The sequence below is a fragment of the Herpailurus yagouaroundi genome, unplaced genomic scaffold, assembly GCF_014898765.1.
Source record: "Herpailurus yagouaroundi ecotype Mexico unplaced genomic scaffold, PumYag 160, whole genome shotgun sequence".
Classification (NCBI taxonomy): Eukaryota; Metazoa; Chordata; class Mammalia; order Carnivora; family Felidae; genus Herpailurus; species Herpailurus yagouaroundi.
This window is the reverse complement of record NW_024412401.1, coordinates 51,991,205-52,007,848: the sequence shown is the minus strand read 5'-3', so window position 1 is coordinate 52,007,848 and position 16,644 is coordinate 51,991,205. Positions and strand designations below refer to the sequence as shown.

Sequence of the window (16,644 nt, the reverse complement as noted above, 5' to 3'; positions counted from 1 at the left end):
CCCCCCCCCCCCCCCCCCCCCCCGGCTCAGGCCCCGTCAATCCCCGGCTCACCTTGTTTTCGTCAAAGACGTTGAAAACAAACGTAGCAAACTTGGTGGGATCTCCGAATGGGAAGAATTGCTTGTAGATTTTCTGGAAGCCTGCGGCATCCAGCTGCCCGCTGGGGCAGTCCTTGATGAAGCCTTTGTACCTGGAGGCGGCAGACCGGGCGAGAGAGGGTCAAAGAGGCGCCAGCATCACCCACCCACCTGCCAGCGTCCCCGGAAGGCTGTGAATCCTGTTCAGGGAGACAGTGCCACGTGGGGGGGGGGGGGGGCACAGGCCTGGACACTGCGCAGCACGGGCTCATCCCCCCTCTGCCTCTGGCTAGCTGTGTGACCTGGGACGGGTGACGGCACCTCTCTGAGCCTCGTCCGTACCAGGGGGATAAGAGTCGCCGTGAGAATTAACCTGCACACCGTGCACAGAGCACCTGCCACCCCCCTACCCCCGCAGCCCTGCACTCCACACAGCGGGGCTGAAACAAAACTCACCCGAACGAGCTCCCCTAAAGTCACGCTCTTACACCGGGGCACCCCTGCCTCCCCACCGTCTCCGCTGAGCCCCTCCTGGCACCACAGAGCGGGGGCAGGCTGGCGGTGCCGGTGGTACCGCTGGTGGGCAGAGCCACCATATGGGGCCGGCAGCTGGCTCCTCCCACATGCTTGCACCCCGCCCCCCATTACACACACCCCCTCTCCCCCACGTCTGTTCGCGGGGATCCGTGCTAAGAGACACAGGAGCGGGCAGCAAGCTCAGAGGGCACCCTGGTTTGTCCCCCCCCCCCGTATTCCCAGCGCCCGGCCCAGGATTCTGCAGCTAAGCAGCCAGCTGACCGCCGCACGGCTCTGGAGCCCAAACCCCGGCTTTGCCATTTGCTGGCTGTGCAACCTTGGCCAAGTGTCTTTACCCCCCTGAGCCTCAGTCTCCTCGTCCCTAAAAAGGGACGGCTGCCACGTCTGTCTTGTCGGCCTCAGATGAGAGGATGACGTAGCATCCTTAACATAGGGCTGGGCAAAAAAAAGCCATCAGTAGCATGATCTTTTGTATTATGAACTCAGACGGGCTGTCGTAAACCAGTTGGCGAGTCGGCGCCTGGGCGTAGCTTAGCAACCCAGCTGGAGGAGGATTCCTTGGAGGAGGAAGATTCCTAGCACCAAGGGAAGCCAGCAGGGCATCAGCTATTATCTGTTCCCAGCCCTTACCTCGCTGGGCCACTCTCTGCAAACCCACTCTCCCGGAACGCCCACGACGGCCAGCGAGCGAGCCTGCCAGGAAGCCCATTTGGGGGATGAGGAAGCTGAGGCCCGGGAGGGGCCGACTTGCACGTCCTCGCAACCCAGACCGGGGCTGAGGCCAGTTGCTCCGAGCCACGGGGTCGCCGAGACTACCACCTGCCCCACTGCTCCGTCCTGAGACCCTTGTGAAGGCGCCCTTCTCCCCTCATGTCTAGGGAGAGGACTAGGGGGCACCCTGTGCCCGGCCCTGGGAAGTGGCACCGTGGCGGGGGCCCATTCACAGAGGTCGCACGTGGAGAGGCCGCTGCCCTCCCACCCACAGGGCACAATCTGAGGGGCCTGGGTGGGTGCTGCACATACAAGGACCTAAAGGGACCCACAGGACACTCGGGGATCGTCAGCCTGCACGACGGACGCCAGATGTTAACAGGATGGGGGTTGCTGGGTGAGGGGGAGGCGGGAAGATGGGATGGGGGAGGGGGGTCGGGCCGGGGTGGACACCCACAGCCAGCGGGAGGCCGTGAAGGAGGCCAGGCCTCCGTGCCCCTCCCCATCTCCCACCGGACACCTGCAGGGAGCAGAGGCCCAGGGAGGCCAGGTCCCTGCTCAGGAACGGGACGGCTGCCCCATCTCGCCCTCTGCCCCATGCTGGGCGCTGAGCTCAGCGATGCGGGGTTCACAGATGAAGGTGCGGAGGCAAGAGGTCGGGTGCCCCTCCCACCGCAGGTACCAGGAAGGGACCCGGCCTCCCGCAGGACCCTCCCCTAAAGCCTCCTCCCCAGCTGGGTGCTCTGGGCCGCAACTTCATACCCGGGCAGGACGCACGGCCAGGGAGAAGGGGCGTTTTAGGGACAAGACCTGATCCGTGACTCCAGGCCTCCTGGCCAAGACAGGTCCCTGGGCAGGAGGAGGGGACGGGCCTGGTGACCGTCTGGGGGCCGTGCGGGGGCACGCTCCAGCCACCAGATCACTCGGGGGCGGGATGGGGGCCCCCCGCAGGCTTCTCACTGCCCCACGATGGATGTGTGGTATTTAAGTGATCCTGAAAGCCTGTTAAAAACAATGGAGAGAAGACAAAAGCCGCTCCTAGAGGGTCCCTGCGGGTGGCTCCTGAGTGGGGGGGGCGGTTTGCTTGGCTGCAGGAACCCCCAGCGCTGAGAGCAGCTGCAGAGAGCCAGCAGTGGGGGTCCTGCAGTGATAGCTGGGGGCAGGCGGGGACGCGGGGAGGCCAGCCTCCGTGGGGAGCCTTTCTGGGGTAGGGGGACCGTCCAGGTACCCCAGCAGAGGGCCCCAGGAAGCCCATCCCCAGGAAGCAACCCCGGGCCCAGCCTCCTCTTGCCAACCACCTCCATATTCCACACCCAGCCACACTCTCTAGAATGTGCCATACTATCTCCGGCCTCCAGGCCTTGGTACCCGTAGGCCCCTCTGGCCGCAAAACACATCTTTTTTCTCTTCACTGGGCTCAGCCACTCACCTACCTTGTCCCAGCTTTGACGTCGCTTCCGGGAATGCTGGCCAGGCCCCCCCACCCCTGCCCGCCCCAGAGCCTGACAGGTTCCTCTGCTCCCTCACCCCTTGGGAGATCCCCAGCACGCTATATCACGTTTGCTTCCAAGTCGCATCCCTGGAGGGACATCCCACTGTAACCTCTCTGGCACCGCAGAGCCCCTTGCCGGGGGTGGGCCCTGGTGTATGATGGGGGCTCAGTAAATGTCTGTCCAAGGAGATGGATGGATGGATGGACGGACGGACAGACGAATGCATGAACACACAAACTGCCAGACAAGGACGGAGTGAGACCCAGGTATCCAGTGCCTTCTTCCTAAGCCCCGAGGACCCTGGCCAGCACTTGAGAGCTTCCTGCAGACGGCAAGAGAACCACTGATGGGCTCCCAGCCCTCGGTGGATTCGCAGGGGGCCCAGAGAGGGAGACAGACCGGCTCAGGGTCACACAGTTAAGTTAGCAGCAGGATCAGAGCTCCGGCCAGGCAGAAACCGCCCCGTGCAAACGCGTGCTGGAGCCCTGCTTCCCCAAACGCTGCGCAGCGCTGTTCATCGTGGGAAGGTTGGGGGCACCCTGCCTCGCCAGAGCAGAGATGGGGGAATCTGCTGCCCCAGACACCCCGGTCACCCCACCCTGTGAGCCGTCACGGCTCCAAGGCCACTGAGAGACGTGACTCCAGCCCCCACCCAGGGCCCCCGGCCTCAGGTTCCGACAGGCCCGGCCCCCCCCCCCTCCCCCTTGAGACATGCTGCCACCAGAAAACCCGTTCCAGGAGGCCAGGGCCTTGTATGCCAGTCCTGTGTACCCCTCCCCTGCAGTGCCCCTCAGGTCCCCTGCTGGTATAATAAGTGGCTTAGACCAGCTCAGGGTTTCTCCACCCCAGCACCACTGACATTTGGGGTTGGGTGATTCTTGCGGGGGGCTGGGTGATTCTGCGCACCGTACGACGTAGGCCTCCGTCTGCTAGGTGTCCGTAGCACCTGCTCCCAAGTGAGGACGACCAAAAGTGTCCCCAGACAAGGCCACGTATCCCCCCGGGAGCAGAACCACTCCAGCGGAGAAATACCGAACTAGATGGCCTGTGGGAAGCCCATGAACTTGAAGGGGTCTACACAAGCGTCTGCCCTCCCGGTGTCTGTGATTCTGCAAAACAACTGAGAGCCAGGCATACGGCTATGCGCTTTCCAGGCACAATTTCACGCAATGGTCCCACGGAGCCCAGGAGGCAAGGACTATTATGCCCACTTTGCGGATGGGGAAATGGAGGCTGGGGAAGGTTCCGTCTGGCCCAGGCACAGGGCCTTCACTCAGGACACTTTCTGCTCAGCCCACTCTTCCCCTCCCTCCCCTGCTGACTCCCACTTTCCCTTTCATTCTTGGTTTCGGCGTGTGCTTTAGAGAAGCCCTCTCTGGCCACCGCGGACGGAGCCATACTCCCAGCCCCCTGCCCCTGGCCCGGGCCTCGGTGGCGCCTCGTACAGCTGTGCCTGGTGACTGGCTCGTGTAACCCGTGTGGCGGTTACACGGGCATCGAGACAGGGACCACGTCTCCTCACCCGGCCCTGAGTCTGCGGGGCCCAGCACCGTGCCTGGCACACAGTAGGTGCTCAGTAAATGCTACACGGAGTCGCACAGCCAGCAAATGAGGCAGCCGACGCTAGAGCCCTCTGCCACACGTCCGGGCTTGCGTCAGATGGGGGGAGGGGGCCGGGATGGGGCATCCTGCCCTTTGAGGCCCAACGCGCTCAGTCGGCCTGCTTTCCTTGGTGCCTTCTGTTTGCTTCCAGGCCCAGGGTGGAAGCCACAGCGGTCCCGGCATTCCCGCTGGCACACGTCAGGCCCAACGGAGGGGGAGACACAAAACCTGTGCTGCTGTCAGTTACCTCCACCAACTGGCAACCGGGGGTGCCCAGCCCAGGCAGGACCTCAGGGCAGGATCTTGGGGCCCAGCCCCAGAATCCCCAGGCACCACCGAGGATGGACGGCCCTGGGGGCCCACCGCGCAAAAACCCACTGTGACGGGCCACCTGCCTCAGACAAGGGCCCCACGTGTGGGGCAGAAAGTAGTTGGGGACCTATCTCTGTCTTGTACTTATTATGACTAAGCTCTGTGCTCACGGTTCCCTTTGGTCGCACGGAGCACGCAGGGATTCTGTAATATAAAGAAGTTAAATTTTTGTGTTGGAGTGCAAAGAACTGAAAAGGAAGGGCTCAGGCTTCCCCATCAGGCCTGGCTGGATCCCACCACCATCCCTGCCCCGGCTGCCCGGAGAGGCCAGCCGTCCCAAGGGGGAGTTGACAGACCAAAGACCCCTGATGCGCCTGCCGCATCCAGCCACTTAGCCCGGGGCACATACAGGGAGGCCCTTAACGGTTAGGCCAGTAAATTTCACATTGTGTGTATCTCACTGCGTTAAAAAAAAAAATGTAATTAAAAGCATTACAGAATGTTCTAGATAGGCATAAAAATATCAAACACAGGTACGGTCGGCTGAAACACAACATGTGTTGTAGCAACATGTGTCGGCTGTAACACGACAAATCGGAGATACTAAGAGTTATTTATATCCAGATACATTGGTGAAGCATGATATCGATCGGCCGTTATCCACCAAAAAATGAGCGACTTTTTACAAGTTATTGTTGGGGGGGGGGGGGGCCGGGGGGGCTCTGACGGTTAAGCATCTGACTTCGGCTCAGGTCACAATCTCACAGTTCGTGGGTTCGAGCCCCAGTTCGGGCTCCACGCTGACAGTGTGGAGCCTGCTTGGGATTCTCTGTCTCCCTCTCTCCCTGCCCCTCCCTCTCTCTCTCTCAAAAAGAAATAAACGTTAAACAAATAATAAAAAAAATAAAAACCGAACCAAACTACCATCACACCTCCACCTAGGTTTGCCTTTTTCTAACCATTCTTAGTTACCAGGACTTGTGGATGCTATTTTGTTTCTTTTTACCGACGTACGAAGAAGACATTTCGTTAAATCAATTCTCTCTGTACCTGTCGCTAGTCCTGAAATCGTGTTCGAGAACAGGGCTCTTAACTCTCTGGGGGCCAGGGACGCCTCTGGGAATCAGACGGAAAGCTACGGGACTGAGCCTGGGAGACAGGCACCGTCCCTGAACGCCGTGCGGGCAAGCTTCCGGCCACACGGGTGTCTGACAGGGTTGGCTGTGTTTGGGGGCCAGCTCTTCGACACAGGGCGGGGACGAAGAGAGAGAGTCGCAGATGTGACAACTGCATTCTTACGCTTCTTTGAAAGGGAAAGTGAAAAAAAGAAACGTGTCATTTCATAGAGCGAGGGAGGCTGCGTGTCACTTAACAAAAACACTTCCCCAGCGCCACCAGCCTGGGCCAACGCCTGTGTCCCCTTGGGGACTCTCCTTCAGTCCCAGCTGCCTCCAGCCCCCCCCCCCCCCAGCACTGGCCTGGCATCTAGTAGGTGCTAAACAAACGACTGAGTGAGTGAGTGGAGGAAGGAATGAATGAATGACTGCTCGCCCTGACACGGGGATCCCTTTCCCATTCAGCTTCTTGTTCTCTGAGACCCCCGAGCGAGACCCGAAGGCCCCAGGCTGCTGGGACTTTCCGAACTCACTGCTCTCGCTTGCCATGAACTTGGCCCTGTGGGAGGCTGGCCGAAACTCCCTGCATGCCCGTCCCTCCCTGTCCAGGGTACAGCGCTGCCCGCTGTCGTGGGAAAGGCAGGGAACAGGTGGGTTAACGACGAAGCGTCACCCCCAGCGGCAATCAGCCCCAAGCCCCAGCTGTCTCCGCGGCGCCCGTGATCTTTGCAAACAACCCCTCCCGTTGGCACCCCCGTCCCAGCGCCCCCTGAGGATGACGTCTCTCCTCCTTGCTCTCCTCCCCCACCAGCCCCTGCTGTCTTCGGCTCTGGGGGGGGCTGCCCAGGCAAGAGCCGGCAGGATTGAGCCCCCACAGCCTGAGCCACGGAGGTGGAAAGGGCTGGACCCAGACTCCACATACATACACCCAGCCCTGGGCCACCTGGGCCCAGCGCCTCTGCCCTTCGGAGCTTTAGTTTCTTGGGGAAATTTGGAAAATAGAAAATGCGAGAGAAAAAGCTACCGCAACCCACGATGCTGGCACCCAAGGTACCCACGCACCTACCGCCAGCTTCCAGCCGGCTTCACTCCCGTCTTGTGCTGTCCGTCAGGGCCTGGGGCCGGGCTGGGGGGGGGGCGGGGGGTGATGTGTGCCCTGCTGCCTCTCTGCTCTCCGAGGGGCTGCAATTTCACAATCATCTGGAAGGGCCCGGGACCCCCTGCAGTTTCTTAGCCCCCCCCAGTGCGGTTCCTGATCGTCCACGGGGACAAATCATGCTCAGGGAATGGAGACGGTCGAGAGCAAGGGGCAGGGACCCAGGCTGGCCGTGGACCCTGACACTGGCCTCACCGCTCAGCCTCCGACCCCCTCCCTTCAAGTACAGATCGCGGCACAGCAGCGCAGGGCTGTGCAGAGTTGACCCCGAGGGCAGCGGGAACCTGGTGCCGGCTGAGAGCCCAGAGGACGCTGGTCCGGGCACCCCGTTGCTGTGGCCTGGCCCGCGCTCCTGACAACCTGGGCCCGACCGGCGCCGAGGTCGAGTGCTATTCTCGGCTCTGTTTCCTCTCCTTGGCCGGCCCAGGGCCCATCACACAATCACTTTCGAGGCCTGGGCCTTGGGGCACCCGGCTGGCTCCGCGGGTGAAGCGTGCGATTCTAGACCTCGGGGTTGTGAGTTCAAGTCCCATACTGGGCGGAGAGATTACTTAAAAAATTGGGGCGCCTGGGTGGCACAGTCGGTTAAGCGTCCGACTTCAGCCAGGTCACGATCTCGCGGTCCGGGAGTTCGAGCCCCGCGTCGGGCTCTGGGCTGATGGCTCAGAGCCTGGAGCCTGTTTCCAATTCTGTGTCTCCCTCTCTCTCTGCCCCTCCCCCGTTCATGCTCTGTCTCTCTCTGTCCCAAAAATAAATAAACGTTGAAAAAAAAAATTTAAAAAATAAAATCTTAGGGGCGCCTGGGTGGCTCGGTCGGTTAAGCGTCCGACTTCAGCTCAGGTCATGATCTCATGGTCCGTGAGTTCGAGCCCCGCGTCGGGCTCTGTGCTGACAGCTCGGAGCCTGGAGCCTGTTTCAGATTCTGTGTCTCCCTCTCTCTCTGCTCCTCCCCTGTTCATGCTCTGTGTCTCTCTGTCTCAAAAATAAATAAACGTTAAAAAAAAAAGTAAAAAATAAAAATAAAATGAAATCTTTAGGGGCACCTGGGTGGCTCAGTCAGTTAAGCCTCTGATTCTTGGGTTTCGGCTCAGGTCGTGATCTCACAGCTGTGAGATCGAGCCTCACATCAGGCTCTGTGCTGGGCAGAGCCTCTCTGCCCTTCCCCTGCTCGTGGTCTCTTTCTCTCTCTGAAAATGAAGAAATAAACTTTAAAAAAAAAGCCTGGCCCTGGGTTCTCTCGCTGCATAGCGGCTGCTGAAAGTCAGCACAAAACAAGGTGATCCTTGTCCAATGCTGGAGAAACAGGGACTCGGTGGTCAGTGCGGGCCTCTCCGAAGAGACGCCAAGATCTGGGGGCAGAGGGAACAGCAAGGGCGGCGGCTCTGAGGTAGGAACGAGTTTGGTGTGGCTGACGGACAGGAAGTGTAGCAAGTGCCCGGTGAGGCCGGGGGAGAAGGTGGGGTGAGAGACCCTGGGGAGCCCCAAGGGCCAGGGAAGGGGTTGGGGCTTTATTCCGAGTGCGGTGGGAGGCCCTAAGGGGCTTTAAGTGAGCGGGTGGCGTGTAGAGAGACAGACAGACAGACTGGAGGAAGCCAGAGCCGCTGTCCTGGCTGGATCCGTGCAGGCACTTTGCAGGTGGGACAGGAAGTGTCTGCGGTGGCCCTGCGGGTCTCTGCATGCCCCTCCCCCTGCTTCCCCACCCCCACCACCCAGACGGCCCAGCCCGAAACTGTTTGCTGCCCCGGGTGGACTAGGCCTGGGAACCCCGTGTTTTCCCAGGGAGGGCAGGGCATCGGCACCTTCCCCAGATGTTGGGGGCCCTGAGAGCTGTTTGGAACAGGAAGGTGCTGGCTGCGGGCTTGGTGACAAAGGTCCTCTGAAGATGGACCAGGGCACTTGGGATCCTACCTGTTTCCTGAGCAAAAGACAGAGGGAACAGCGGGCCACCCACGGCCCCAGCGAACCAGTGACGTTCAGGGCAATCGAGGGATAATAACATGCGTTCGTTTTGTGTGCCCGCAACAAGGACACTGATGGCCCTGGGCACTGCAGGGGATGACCCAGAGCGCCGGGACCTGTGATCCATTACCAATGTCTGCTGTGGGCACGGGTGGAGAGAGTGGTGGCAGGGGTGTCCCTGTTTAACCATCCCTGGTCTAGCTTCGCCCCGAGGGATAGAGCCATTCTAGAACACAACAGTGGGCTGGCCCAGGAGGGCCAGAGAAAGGCACCGATTCGCCTACGTCCTAACCTCGAAGGCGCCACCAAAATGAACCAAAGGACATGTGTTCGAGGCCCACAGAGCTTTCCGGCAAAGCAAGATCCGTTCCGGTCTTTGTAAGCTCTTTAGAGAGAGAACCCCCTTCTCACAGGGACCGGGTGTCACCAGGCCTCGGGCCCCAGTTCTGTCACGGGAGTCCCAAGAACTGCTCTCCACGGGCCAGCCTCCAGGGCTCTCTGTGCTTCCTCAAACACACGGAGCCTAATCCCACTGAGCCTCTGTGCTTGCTAAGCCCTGTGCCTGGAACTCTCTCCCACCGCCGAGCCCTTGTACAGGGGGCAGCTGACACACCAGCTTGGCGAGTGAGCAAAAGTAATTCCGTCTGCCTGGGCCTCAGTTTCCCCGTCTTCATAATGAGCAGGGGGCCTTGAGTCTCCGGATTGCTCCGTGGGTTATAGTTGGTGACGACGTCAGCATTATCACCAACACCGCTAACGGAGAGGAGGTTACGAGGCTCTGTTCCGGATGTCTCACGTGAATCAGATCACCTCCTCTCTGCGGTATTCCTATAAAGCGTGACTATTATCACCCTCCTTTCCCAGGCGGGGAAACTGAGGCACTGAGAAGCCCAGGAAGTTGTTCAAGGTTGCCCAAACAGAATGCGGGGCACGGGCACTCAAGCCCAGTGCCCTGGTTCTGGAGCCCACCTGGCCCTGCGTTCCCGGGGGGAAACACAGGTGTGAGCAGGGCAGGAGCCGGGGGGCTCAGGGGCCTTGTCCAGGAAATGCCACGATGGCACACTCCTCTGGGTGATGGCGAGGAGGAAAATGAGGCTGCGTCTGAGAGCTTGCAGGGCACACAGTGGCGCCAGGGGACAGACCCCACCCTCCTCCTTGCCCGGCCCTTCTCTGCACCTCTGTTTCGTTTCCTCAGCTGCCATAAAGACGATAAACCGTGTCGGCCCCCAGGGCAGCTCCCAGGGGTCAAGAGCCACGTATGGGAAGCACATGGGGTGTGCTTCTTGGGGCCTGAGCACCCACTATGGCCAGGCTCTGGGGACACAGGCGTGAAGAGGACATGGCCAGCCTTCAGGGCCAGGAAAAGAGGCAGTGAATGCTACCTGCTGTGTCCCCGGCTGTGGTGGGGGCCCCGAAGCTAACCGGAGGGCCCAGGGGTTTCAGGGAGGAAGCCTTGAGGGTGGGGAGATAGGAGCCAAGCAAAGAGGGGGAGGGGTGTCCCCAACAGGGGGGACAGCCCGAGCAAAGGTCAGGAAGCCCCAGAGGGCGAGGTGGGTTCGGGAACAGACAGCAATTCAGGCAGGCCGGAGAGCGAAAGGAGTTTGCAGTGAGACTGGACGGGTCAACAGGGCCAGCCCAAACCAGTTCTCATACCCACATAGCCATGCCGGAGGCATGGACTTCACCTGAGCTCCAGGGAGGGTTTAGGCAAAAGCGCCTCTGGCTGCCAGGTGGGAAGGAGGGAGATTATGTACAGATGGGGGACCCCAGAAGGCTTCCTGGAGGAGGTGACTTAGGTGAGCTTTGGGAGAAGAGAGCTCAGAGAGCCTAGGAAGGTAGGCAAGAAGGGCGGGGAGTTCTAGAAGGGAGATAGGGGTAGACAAAGGCCCAAGGAAGGAAGGGCAGGCGAGTTCTGGAAGGGAAAGCCTTAAAGACCTAGAAGTAGGATCCTTTCTGGAACGCTCCCCTGGGGAAGCAGGAAAGTGAAAATGAGGTCGGAGGCAGATCAGATCCACGAGTTGGTCCTCGGATGTGGGGGGGGGGGGTAGGTGGCGGCGGCTGTTCCCCCCACATCCGCTCCCCCTGTGGGAGCAGCCGGCCGGGCGTCCAGCACGGGGCCGGCAGGGTTGGGCAGGTCAACCACAGCTCCCACCCTCTGCAGCCTGGGCTCAGGGACAGCGAGCTGTACGGAGTGGCCCCTGGGGGAGGCTGGCCCTGCACCGCACAGCTGCCCGGGAGCCTCACGGCCTGGCTATGAACGGAGGGCGGGGGGGGCGCATCTCTAGGCTCCTTCTGAACGGTGCACAGAAGGCCACTGGCAGTGGCCATCGTCCCCCGGGCCCCGTGCTACGACCTTTGCAGGGAATGTCTTCTGAGTGCATTATCGTTCCCGCCATACACATGGGGAAACTGAGGCTCAGAGAGTCACCCTAGGTCACTCGGATAGGAAAGGCCAAGTCAGGATTCTCAAGTCCATTTCTAAACCGCCAGACTTTTCTGGAAGTTGTCCAAGCTTGCCTCGTCCCCTCCCTCACCGCCCCCCACCCCCTGCCCCAACCTCAGGTCTGCCTTAGTGTGTGACCTCCGCTGTCAGCTCTACGTTCCACAGGTGATAAGACAATATGCCACTCCCCTCTCGCCAGCCCAGGCGGGCATCACTAAGCTGGCATTAATCCCCCACTGGTATACTTTCCATTTGCTCCACTGCACACAGCCTCAGAATCCTTCTTAACCTGGCACTCTGGGCAGCCGCTACGGATTGATTAGAGCTGGCATCCAAGAGGACACCTATCGGCCATCCCTGGTCCAGTGTCACCCATCACTTAATAGAAGGGGTGACTGAACCCCGGAAATGGGAAGAGACTCGTCACGGCCACCAGCGATTTAGTGACAAAGCCAGGCCTGGGACCCAGCCTCCTGACTCGTTTCTGGTGAGCGGGGCCCCGTGGTCCTTAGAGATGCCGCAGAAAGCAAGGACTCACCAACGATCCCTCCCCGCCCTGGATCAAGTGGCTTTCCGTCAGTCCCGTGGGAGCAGAGGAATCCAACCCCTTGGATGGTGGCTGAGCCACTCTCAGAAGCCCCTCCGCGGGCCCCTGTCCTGGGCAGCTAGACTGCCGTCCCATCAGGCCAACGCCAACGCCCCCAGGCCTCCCCGCCGACAGTTTGGGGAAAAGCAGTCACTCACCACTGCTGGACTTCCTTCTCGGTAACTGCAAGAGAAAAGAGAAGCAGCCTTTTAGCTCTGGGAGGTGTCTCAGGGGACGGGCTGCCCCGGGGGACCCCTTTCCTGCCCTCCCCAGCCCGCCCCGCGGCGCCCCTGCCCCCCATGGTGGGGCACCTGCCGGCTCTGAGTAAGAGCTTGCCCCAGGGGTGACCAGTCCCAGTCAGGAGCTCCGTGTCCAGCCACCCCCGCGGGGGCCGCCCTGGCCTATCCCTCCTGACGCCCACTGGGCATCCACGAGGACCAGCGAGAGCAGCCTCCCACATGCAGGGGTGCAGGAAGGAGCGTCACCCCCAGGCCGACATTTAAGATACGCTGCTCCCCGCCTCGCAGTCCTGGCACAGCACAGGGGCGTCAGAGAGGGCACCCGGCTGCCCTGTCTGTGTACGGGAGGCGGGGGGATCCCAGGACCGAAAGGCTGAGCACCCCCTCCCCGCCCTCCCTCCTCGGCCTGCCCCTCCAGCTCCTTATAGCGGTTGGTCCCAGGTTCTTTTGCAGGCAGTACGAGACCAGCGCCCAGAACGAAAACCTGGGACAAGCCACATAATGTGGTCGAACATCCAGCCAAGCCCAAAGAGGCATTCTTTATTGAACCATGAAACAAACAAAAAAAAATCTCTTTTTTTCTGAAAAGTACTACATTGGCTCGGGTTGGAGGCAAACCAGCGTTCTCCCTACAATCAGTGAATGAGCACGTCGAACCACCTCCAAGGCCGCACTCACTCTCCCTGGGGGTGGCCACGGGAGACTGCCTCCAGCAAGCCGTGCCTCAGTTTCCTCATTTGTAAAGCGGGAATAACAGTAACGGTAGCTGCCAGGGGAGCTGTCCTGGGAATTCAATCAAAACCAGTGTGAGAGCTCCTGATTCCCTGGCACAGACGCTGACTCAGTCCAGGCTTGTGGAGGGAAGGAAGGAAGGAAGGAAGGAAGGAAGGAAGGAAGGAAGGGAGGGAGGGAGGGAGGGAGGGAGGGAGGGACAGACAGGAAAGTGGGTGTTAGGGGAATGTCAGCTGAGAAAAGGAACTGCGATCTCTTCCCAGGGAAAAGGGAAGGGAGGCCCAAGGGGGTGTCCCTGAATTGCTGTGGCTGATTGGACACGAGGAGGCCGCTTTCCAAAAGCCGCTCCAAGGGAGCCTGTACGAAGTGCCAGACACCAAGGGGCCACTGGAAGCCCGGCTCTGTGCCAGGGCCGGGCCTCTGTGCTTTGACTCAGCTGCCCTGACCGCAGCGCCCGAGGGAAGACAGCGTGACTCTGCCCTGGCGCCAGATGGGGAAACTGAGGCACGAAGGGGCCGGGACCTGAAGTGATGGGGTGAGGGTCTGAACTCGGGCGTGTGGCTCGGCCGCCTGCCCCACAGCCTGGAATCGGGTGGTCAGACTCCCGGGGAAGCCTGGAGGCCGCTGCCAGAGCCCTCCCCCCACAAGCCCAAATCCCAGGCGCCCGTCCCAGAGCAGACAGCTGGTGCATGGAAGGCATGACAAGGACGGGAGGTGCCGATTACCTGGACTGGCCAGACCCGGTATTAGAGAATGCAATTTTCCAAGAGAGTTCGGGCAGAGGGTGGAAGGAGGGAAGGGGGTCAGGCAGGGGAGGGGGGTGGAGAGGGAAGCCGGCCCTTGTCCGACCCCGAGCTGGGCCCCCCTGGCCCCCCCCCCCCGCCTGGGGGGGGGGGGGGGGGCGCGGCAGGGGCGGGGAGGGGATGACGTGCAAAGCCCAAACCTGGAGAGACACAGGAAACCCACCAGGGCACAGGCGGGGGCTTACGGGTCCGCGCTCTGGAGCCAGACGAGACCGCCTGGATTCGAATCCAACGCCGCAGCTTTCTAGCCCTGTGTCCTTTGGGGGGGGAGGTACCTCCTCTCTCTGGGCCTCAATTCCCTCATCTGGAAAACGGGCCGTTGCAAAGACTTAACTGGCTTGGTGTTCTTCACCTGCACAAGAATCCCACAGGCAGGTGGTGGTTCCACTTTCCCGAACAAGGCCGAGGTTCGAGACAAGTCCGCGTACTTGGCCTGAAGCCACCCAAGGCCACCTTGCCAGGAAAGGGCAGGGCCGCGACGGCCCTCGGAGCCCGGGATGAGCGCACAACGGGGATGGGTGCCGACGAGCTGCCTGGCCTCATGTGGCCTCGGCATCACGTGACAGGAACGGCAGGAGCCGGGGAGCAGACCCAGCGCTGGCCTCTGGCCTCACAAGGCCCGAGGAGGCTCCCCTGGAATATCCCTTATCTCAGAAGTCCCCGCCCCCCCGCTGTCGCCCCTGTCTCCAGGATGTAGCAGCTATGGTGGGGGAGGGGCAGAGTTAGCTGCCCCTCCCCCATCAGAATGGTCCTCAACACAGAACACTGGTTGTCGGGCAGGCAGCCAAGCCCCAGGGGATGCGAGCCGGGGGGCTTGGGGCGATGGGCCCTGCTGATGCTTTAAGGAGCCAATTAACCTTCAGGGAACAGAGGAAGCCATGAGGTGTCCCCTTGGCACCATGGAGGGTCTGGAGTGGGGCGGGCATCAGGCAGCCCTCGGGGCGCCCAGCCACCTGCCCCCCGGCCCCTCCACCAGGGTCAGGAGTCCTGGAGGTGACCAGGGTGAACCTCACTGTTCAGGCGAGGAAGCTGGGCTGGGGACCCGAGGGAGGGACCCAGGGCCACGGCCAGAAGGAGGCACGGCAGGATGTCACTGCCCAGGTCCGCCCAATGCCAAGGCCACTCCGTCTGGGTTTCCGGGAGCTCAGCCGTCCCGGCACCACCTTCCCGAGTCCTCCCTAACCACCTGTCTGATGATTCACTCGGGACGTTTCTCTAACTCAGCTCACTCATCTGCCTCATCTAGCCTCAGCCTCAGCACTAACAGCCGTAATTTTGCCCGTGACGTGTGCTGGTCGTTATCTTTTCTAATACACAACAAAAGTATCACCATGAAGATGACCGTCCTTGATCAAACCTGGCCTCGCCAATGGGGAAACGCGCCGACAGCATGTGTCCCCCCCCCCCGCCCCCGCCCCAGATCTGGTGCTGTGGAAGCACGTGAAGCCCACGGAGTTCTCCTGCCGGAAACAGTCAACCTATTAGGCTATTAGACTCTAATAGACTATTAGAATAGTCTAATCATGAGGACAGCAGCAGACAAATCCAGAAGGCGGGACAAGTCTACGAGACAGCTGGCCGGGACACTTGAGTAAGTCGGCCGCCGGCCGCCGTGAAAGGTAAAAGAAGGCAGGGGATTGTTCCAGAAAAAGAGACAAGGCCGTCAAATGCAACTCGCAAAGCCTGGATGGGGTCCTGGATCTGGAGTTAACGACCAGCAATAGCAAACCTTATTCGGAGCGCTGGGGAAACTCCACCGGGGGGGGATTAGATGCCCCGATGGGCTCGCGGCCGATCTGCTTAGGAGTGACACCCAGGTTCTGTGGGAGAATGTCCCTTGTCGTCGCAGATGCGCCCTGAAGGACCTAGAGACAATACCAGCAGCTTCTTGGACGAGGTTCAGAAACACACACACAGAAAGAGAAGCCAACCCTGGCAAAAACGTCGACACCGGCCACTCTAGATGAAGGACACACAGGTGCTCGCTGCGCTGTCATCTCAATTGCTTCTCTTGATTTTTCAAAATAAAAAGTTGGGGCGGCGGGCGGGGGAGAGATTTTTAGAGCCCTCAGGTCCACAGCCTGGGTGCGCAACCCCACCCACAGCACCAGAAGCGCGGGGGGTGGGGGGGTCCTGGAGCTCTGACTATCACAGACACTGGGAGGGCGGGAGGAGGGGGGTGGGGGGACATCATGGGGTCCCCCTGCTCCACGCCCCACCCAGATACCAGAGCCACATTCCCAGGCCCGTTTCTTGGCGGGGGCCGGGGCCCGCGCCCCGCGGGGAACCTGCATCCAAGTGAGAAATGATCAGGCGTCGCTCACACCGCACTTGTAACGGGCGGGTCCGTGCTCAAGGCTGGAGTTCAGGGCTCAGAGCCCAGCAGGAAGGAAGGCTGTCCTCAGGGCTATCTGCCCCCGGACCACTGCCTCCAAGCCCCTTTAACCATCCTCCCGCCTCCTGGCTCTTGCGCGTGCTGTCCCTCTGCCCAGGACACTCGTCCTCCCCTCTTTCACCTCGGTAGCCCTATGTACCTTTTTGGTCCCCTCTGGGATGCCCCTTTCCTACAGAGCCCTCCAGCCTGCCACAGCCCCCTCTGAAACGCCCCGATCCGTGGCAATCCCTGCTTGCCACGCGGTCTGTCTGACCGCCCGGGGCCAAGTCGGCGAGGGGGACAGCGGTGGAGTGGCGAGGTCCAAAGAAAGGGCTCTGGGGTCGGCTCGGCCAGCACTCCAGGCCAGGGCTTTGCTTGTGCGGCCTTGAACAATGACTCCACACCTTGGAGCCTTGGTTTGCTCATCTGAGAATGGGACAAGTGACAGCCTCTGTCTTATCAGAGGAGGGTGTCCTTAAAGCACGTGGCACGACATCTGCCATC

The 16,644-nt window shown here is 61.0% G+C and overlaps 1 protein-coding gene across 1 annotated transcript in view; it reads right to left on the bottom strand.

The window, feature by feature from the left end:
• Positions 1–12,293, bottom strand: part of NCS1 (neuronal calcium sensor 1) — a 16,855-nt gene extending 4,562 nt beyond the window's left edge. Inside the window, exons 1-2 of the mRNA XM_040481194.1 lie at positions 12,151–12,293; positions 53–191 (exon numbers count right to left, since the gene is read on the bottom strand). Coding sequence (XP_040337128.1) covers positions 53–191; positions 12,151–12,293 — 282 coding nt within the window. The remainder of the gene's footprint in view (positions 1–52; positions 192–12,150) is intronic.
• Positions 12,294–16,644: the final 4,351 nt, after the last annotated feature.